General features: G+C 34.2%; 1 protein-coding gene across 1 annotated transcript; it reads left to right on the forward strand.

Moving 5' to 3' along the window:
• The first annotated feature begins 4,396 nt into the window (after positions 1–4,396).
• On the forward strand, positions 4,397–5,912 carry LOC139893409 (gibberellin 20 oxidase 1-like). The gene is made up of 3 exons (XM_071876574.1): positions 4,397–4,993; positions 5,088–5,409; positions 5,501–5,912. Exons 1-3 carry the CDS (start codon positions 4,506–4,508, stop codon positions 5,762–5,764), a joined length of 1,074 nt encoding a protein of 357 aa, XP_071732675.1. The 5' UTR covers positions 4,397–4,505; the 3' UTR covers positions 5,765–5,912.
• The last annotated feature ends 1,260 nt before the right edge of the window (positions 5,913–7,172 follow it).

The following is a 7,172-nucleotide window of genomic DNA, read 5'->3' on the forward strand; positions in this document are numbered from 1 at the left end:
CACGAAACGTAAAGTACAAGTTTTCTCAGCGTACGAAAGGGCGTTCGAAAAACCGGAACCGGGACATAAGTCGAGTGACAACGTACGACTTATCGGAACAAAAATTACAAGTCAACTATGCACGTGAATTTAATATAATATATAATTAATTAATTTAAATTATATATATTATATTTATATTTTATTATGTCGACAAATGTTAGGACAAAAACAATGTGAGCTGTCCCTGGTCCTCATGCGAGTCGCATGGCCAGAAGACCATTTCCATGCGAGTCGCATGACTCCAGATTTCAGGCCAAGTGCTATAAATTCTCGAGTTTTGGCCAGATAAATCACACACACACATATATTATTTTTACTCCGTATTTATTTATTTTATTATTATTATTATTATTATTATTATTATTAAGATTATTATTAATCTTATTATTTTTATTATTAGTGTTATTATTTTTGCGATACAAAAATAATAATGTACATAAAATATTACGACGGAGTGCTGTCCAAGTAATTTTTCAAAACGAGTTTCCGAGAAAGCTAGAGCTAAGGAAAATATGGGTTATTGCCAAGGAGGTTATGGGTAATATTCGGGGGTATTTTTGTGAATCAAACCTCGTGCTTATTATATCCAATGCGTCTACGTGCTTTCCTGCAATATTGTATATCAATATAAAACAGTGAGTTTCATATGATCCCTTTTACTCAATATATTTTTGGGCTGAGAATACATGCGACTGTTTATAAATACTGAAAATACTAGATTTATATGCGTGAGTTTCATAAGATCCCTTTTACTCTCTACATTTTTGGGCTGAGAATACATGCGACTGTTTATAAATACTGAAAATACTAGATTTATATGCGTGAGTTTCATTTGCTCCCTTTTTAATTGCTTTTGCAATATATATTTTTGGGCTGAGAAAACATGCACTTTATTTTAAACACAATGGATACAAGTACATACTAAATTCTACACTGAGTTTGAACCGAAAATCCCTTAGCTTTGGTAACTAGTAACTGCCAGTTATAAGAACTGGTGGGCGCGAGTAGTAGTATATGGATCCATAGGGCTTGATATCCCCGTCCGAGCTAGAGCACTAGCCTTTTAACGGACGTATGCTATTTGAGAAGCGTACACGTTGGTTTGCGTGTATTATTAAGATGATTATACAAAGGGTACAAATTATATATACGTTAAAGTTTAGTTACCAGGGTGCTCAATTTCGTAGAATATTTTGATAAACGTTTCTGGATGAAACAACTGAAATCTTGTGATCCACTTTTATATAATCTATTGATAAACGTTTCTGGATGAAACAACTGAAATCTTGTGATCCACTTTTATATAATATTTTGATAAACGTTTCTGGATGAAACAACTGAAATCTTGTGATCCACTTTTATATAATCTATTGATAAATGTTTCTGGATGAAACAACTGAAATCTTGTGATCCACCTTTATATACAGATTATACGAAACATTAAAACTATGAACTCACCAACCTTTGTGTTGACACTTGTTGGCATGTTTATTCTCAGGTTCCCTAGAAGTCTTCCGCTGTTTGCTTACATGATATACAAGCTATGTGCATGGAGTCTTGCATGCTTTATTCAAGAAAACGTTGCATTCACAAAACCATCATCATGTATCTATTTTGACTGCATTGTCAACGGAAGTATTATTATTGTAAACTATTATTTACGGTGATTGTCTATATGTAGAAATCATCAGATGTCGAAAACCTTGGAATTTAATATTCATTTATGGTATGCCTTTTCAAAAGAATGCAATGTTTACAAAACGTATCATATAGAGGTCAAATACCTCGCAATGAAATCAATGAATGACGTGTTCGTCCATATGGATTTGGAGCGATCGTCACATTATCGCAAGTTTATTTTATCGCACTTTTATTATTCGTAATTTCATTATCGTTATTTACTTTACGCTTTAATTTAAGTCTTGTATTTATTATATTTTACATTAGGTTTTAACTGCGACTAAAGTCTTAAAATCGACAAACCGGTCATTAAACGGTAAAAACCCCCCCTTTATAACAATAATATTACTTATATATATATTTGTATTTTTATAAAAGTAAACTAATATAGCGTTGAGCTTTGTTCAAAGATTTCCCTGTGGAACGAACCGGACTTACTAAAAACTACACTACTGTACGATTAGGTACACTGCCTATAAGTGTTGTAGCAAGGTTTAAGTATATCCATTCTATAAATAAATAAATATCTTGTGTAAAATTGTATCGTATTTAATAGTTTTTCCTAGTAAAATAATAACTATTTTATATACACCTCGCTTCACATCAAGTACCACGACACCCAAAGTTAGCTCGAGAGATAAAGATGTTCCCGAAAAAGAACCAAGAAAGAAGCCCATCATAAATACTTATAGTCGGGCAGACAACGACAAGTTCTAGAGATGTAATCAGACTGGACACAAGTCAAATAATTGCTACAACGTAGGTCAGTCAATTACACCTAGTACACCGAAGAGCATGAGGAAGTAGAATACGATGATGTGTTATATGGGGTATGCAGGCGAGACTGAACAGAAGATGATACTGTCACAACCCTAGTGGACCGGAGAGTCTTACTAGCTCGAAAATGGGCAGATTTATTACACTACAACGTTCACCACATCACAAGTCGGTTTCAATATTTGGCAAGCCACCAAATGGGTATCATTATATATCATTTGGAAACACCGGAACGCCAAGATTTTTAATAAAAAAGAATGGAACATTGCCACGATTATCTCAGAGATTCAATCACTAACTTTTGCATGGATCTCAAAAAGGTCCAAAAAATCAACCATCGAGTGGCATCAGTGGCTAATTAATCCGTCTTCCTACACATCCTCAAATACTCATAGAACGGGCATCGGTTAACTTGGAATTCAAATATCAGCCCTCACCGTTGTAACCCATGTACCACATACCATACTTTTCTAGGTTCCCCACTATCACTTGGTTAAATGGAAGTGGCTCCCGACTTTGTCATCGCATTTGCGGTATTGTACGGGCATTTCTTCTCAGCTCGTTTTTTCAAGTGCCGCGGTGTTAGTGGCTCCTAGTTTAGTTTGTTATTGGTATATGTTTTTATTCCGTATTTTTAACACTATGTAGATATACAAATGTATAGAATATAGGGCCTTGTAATTCTCCAAGTTTTTAATAATAATATTTTACTTGCTTTTCAAAAAAAAAAAAAATGTTCCATTATAGAGGACGAGTTCTTTTCAAGTGGAGGAGACTGACGTAGGACTACATTATGAATTGGAATCAGACTGATTAGTAGTTTGGGTTGGGTTTGAGTTTAGAAAAGATCATGCGGCTAGAATTTCTATATATTAAGAGATTTAATTAATTTGTTTCTTGTTCCTTAATTTTAGTAGTTATTATTGGAGTTTTTTTCTTTTCTAATATCTTTTATTTTAATTATCAAATATGGCGTGTAAACCTTGAGAGGGATTAAATTATTTGTTTCAGATGAAGAAATCGTGTTACTTGAATTGGAGTTGGCTTTCATATCAAGATTAATCACATCTTGATCTCCATTACGCCCAATCATATTATTTTATACGGAGTAGTAGTTTTGAAACATTTTAGCAACTTGTAATTTTGTTTCAAGTTGTTTTGAAACGTTATTACCAGTACTTTTATTTTGGAATTACCAAAGAAGTGATTCAACGGTACCCACACTCAAATATTTTTGGAGACCCACCATGTGGAAGTTTGCCACATACAGACGCATGTTCGATCTCTACGGGGGTCAATCTGTCACATGGTTGGGGTTCCAGGATAGGGGAGTTTCCCAGAGCTATTCCTTGTGAGGTGGACAATGGCTGGTGAAGGCACACGGGATCATGATGTTCCCGTCAATTTACACCTTTTACCCCACATTTTGGAATTTTTTGTCCCTTGTAATCTAAAATTATGGAATAGTTACCGTTCCCACACCGCTATGAACATACTTTTGGTTGATCAAGAAGGTCCCTCAACTTCCCATACTTGATGTAACACTCCCTCTAAATTCCAACTTTTGTAATCTAGTTAAACTTCCAATATATAGAAGAAGAAATGTTTTAAATGGTTGTGATTACTCAACCAAAGGAACTGCCAAAATGCCCTTGGGAACAGCTTTCATGTCAACATTCCAAAAGACAAACACAGACTTGAACATATTCTTATTTTGTCACCACCTTGACTCCTCACTTACAATATAATGAATCCCTTAGTTATCAAACATACTATTTTTAATATATTTTGTGCATACAACAATCCAAAATGTGGGGTTCTCCCATTGTCTTTATAAACGGCCTTGGCTTTTCTTTTATCATACCTCGTAAATTTATACGAGCTCTCATATGTTCTTTCTCCCATTGGCACTAAAATAAAGATTAGCATAGTGTTACAAGTATTGTACGGTCATTAATCGATCATTCGTGCCTTCTTTAGTGAAAAAAATACTCGCCATTAACTAAATGAATCCCCTTATTTTCGATTCTTTGATCCTACAACATGAAACCAACATACCCCAACAATTCATATGGCCTGATCACGAGAAACCAAATTCACAAAAACCTAAGGAACTCGAAGTTCCTTTAGTGGACCTCGGAGGCTTCCTATCTGGACAACCTAGTTCAGCTAAGGAAGCCTCCATGGTCGTTGGTGAGGCTTGCAGAAAACATGGTTTCTTTCTAGCGATCAACCATGGTGTTAATGCAAGCCTCATAGAAGACGCTCATAAGTACATAGACTTGTTCTTTGGGCTCCCTCTTTCAGTAAAACAACGAGCCCAAAGAAAAGTTGGTGAAAGTTTTGGATATGCTAGCAGCTTCACCGGAAGGTTCTCCTCTAAATTACCATGGAAAGAAACACTCTCTTTTCATTTTTCGGATGACAATAAGTCATCCAACAAGGTGAAGGACTATTTTGAGAATACTATGGGAGTAGAATTTACTCGACTTGGGTAAGTTTTGTTATTTGATTTCAATTATAGGTAACATTTTGAGCATACTATGTAATAAATCAAGATTTTTAACATGTCCTTGTCATCATAACAGGAAAGTTTACCAAGAATATTGCAATGCCATGAGTAAACTTTCACTCGAAATCATGGAGTTATTGGGGATAAGCCTCGGTGTAGATCGCGCTCATTTCAAGAAATTCTTCGAGGATAACGATTCCGTAATGAGGCTAAACTACTACCCACCATGCCAAAAACCAGACCTCACTTTAGGAACTGGCCCTCATTGTGATCCAACATCCTTAACAATTCTCCACCAAGATTCAATTGGTGGTCTAGAAGTATTCATAGACAACGAGTGGCGTTCGATTGCTCCTAACCCTAACGCGTTCGTCATCAATATTGGTGATACATTCATGGTACTATACAAGTACATTAAACTCCATAACATTTTATTTCATTTTCTTTTGGATATATTTGTTTATTATGGATATATATTGTCCTTTTCAGGCGCTTTCAAATGGAAGATACAAAAGTTGCTTACATAGAGCAGTGGTTAACAACAAAATTCATAGAAAATCACTTGCTTTTTTTCTATCTCCAAATAGGGATAAGGTGGTTAGCCCACCAGATGAATTGGTGGATGAAAACAACCCTAGAATATATCCAGATTTTACATGGTCTAGTTTGCATGAATTCACTCAGAAGCATTACAGATCTGATATGAATACACTTGATGCTTTCACCAACTGGATTCAACATAAAAACTGCTGATGTCATCATTTCCATTTTTGTCGACAGTCGCATGAAGAAATTAAAGCAGCAAGAACTTAGTTTTCATGTTGGCTAAAATGAGAATATTAAAGCACATGCATAAGGCAATTTTGTATTTCTTTTATTTTGTTTTATTTAAGTAAATATGTAGGCATGCAACAAATTTGACTTACTACATATAACTCTGTTTATTTGTAAGAATGCAAGAAATTAAATAAATAAATAAAGATAGACTAACTATCGTTTGAGCCTAAATTGGATTTCAGAATTTAAAACTCATTGAAATTTGTAATTAGCATTTTCATGGTGTCTATTATTATTTTTATTTTAGTATTTTTATTTTTTTCTAACTTTTTCGTATTTAAAGGCGGGAAGTCCTCTCGGAAGCAATCTCTTTATCCGTCGAATAAAGAGAGGGATGACTTTCTCTACTTTTGAGAGTGTTTTACTCTGAGTTAGAAAATGACTTATCTTTATTCTCGAATAAAAAAAAATTACCTAAATATTAGGTCTCCAATACTAACACATATATGGTATTGGATTTTGTTGGTGGTGGTGTTAGTATAGAGTAACTACATAATGAAGGATCCTATGCTTTATTAATTAATCAATCACCAATCATTTTTGTCCCTTTTATATGGAATCTTGAAATAGCTACCCAGTACCCACCAATTCTTTTTTAACTTATTCAAACTTGATTTACTAATTAATGTGCGGTTTTGTTCAGGGATCTAAAAGTTTACAAAACTGATTACGTAATTAAGTAGGTATGTATGAATTAATATTAATTAAAATTATCACTTTATGTTAATGGATAGGACAAACTTTACTCTTAATAATTCTCACTGATTTTTTTTTTTTTATTAACCTGGGTATTCAAAAACATTCTCACTTATTTAACATGTGTAAATGCTAATTAATTAATTCCCCATTTTGTGGTCACAAATCTGAAAAAGAAACAAATGCCACTTCGATCTCTATATATATACGATGATTTTTTCTCATGTACTTATTATTTTTAGATAAACAATACGCTTAATTATGTTTTAAAAATCTGATTAGTTGATCGGTGTCTAAGTACCAAACAAGTTTGAGTGGGATAGGGAGAGTCGCTTCCAAGGAGGACGAGAGATTTCTTTACAAGGCTACCGGACCCTGAAGAGCTTGAAATCGAGATATTGGAAACACAAAGAACGGTAACAACATGGATTCAACTGAAAACCAAATCACCTCGTTTTTATTCTTCAACTTGCCAACACACTGGAATTTTTCTGACCTATGGAGGCTTTTCATCAAGCATGGAAAAGTCACCCAAGTCTACATTCCAAGAAAACTTCTGAAAAATGGGAAACGATTCGGGTTTGTAAGGTTTCAATATATTGGAGAACATGAGACTGTAACCGTCGCA

This window comes from Rutidosis leptorrhynchoides, chromosome 2 (genome assembly GCF_046630445.1).
Source record: "Rutidosis leptorrhynchoides isolate AG116_Rl617_1_P2 chromosome 2, CSIRO_AGI_Rlap_v1, whole genome shotgun sequence".
NCBI classification, from domain to species: domain Eukaryota; kingdom Viridiplantae; phylum Streptophyta; class Magnoliopsida; order Asterales; family Asteraceae; genus Rutidosis; species Rutidosis leptorrhynchoides.

Bases quoted from the DNA above. Each gene is read 5' to 3' on its own strand.
- LOC139893409 (XM_071876574.1), top strand. From the start codon at position 4,506: ATGAATCCCCTTATTTTCGATTCTTTGATCCTACAACATGAAACCAAC. The intron at 4,994-5,087 runs GTAAGTTTTGTT...TCATCATAACAG, and splicing joins GTAGAATTTACTCGACTTGG to GAAAGTTTACCAAGAATATT. The intron at 5,410-5,500 runs GTACTATACAAG...TGTCCTTTTCAG, and splicing joins ATATTGGTGATACATTCATG to GCGCTTTCAAATGGAAGATA.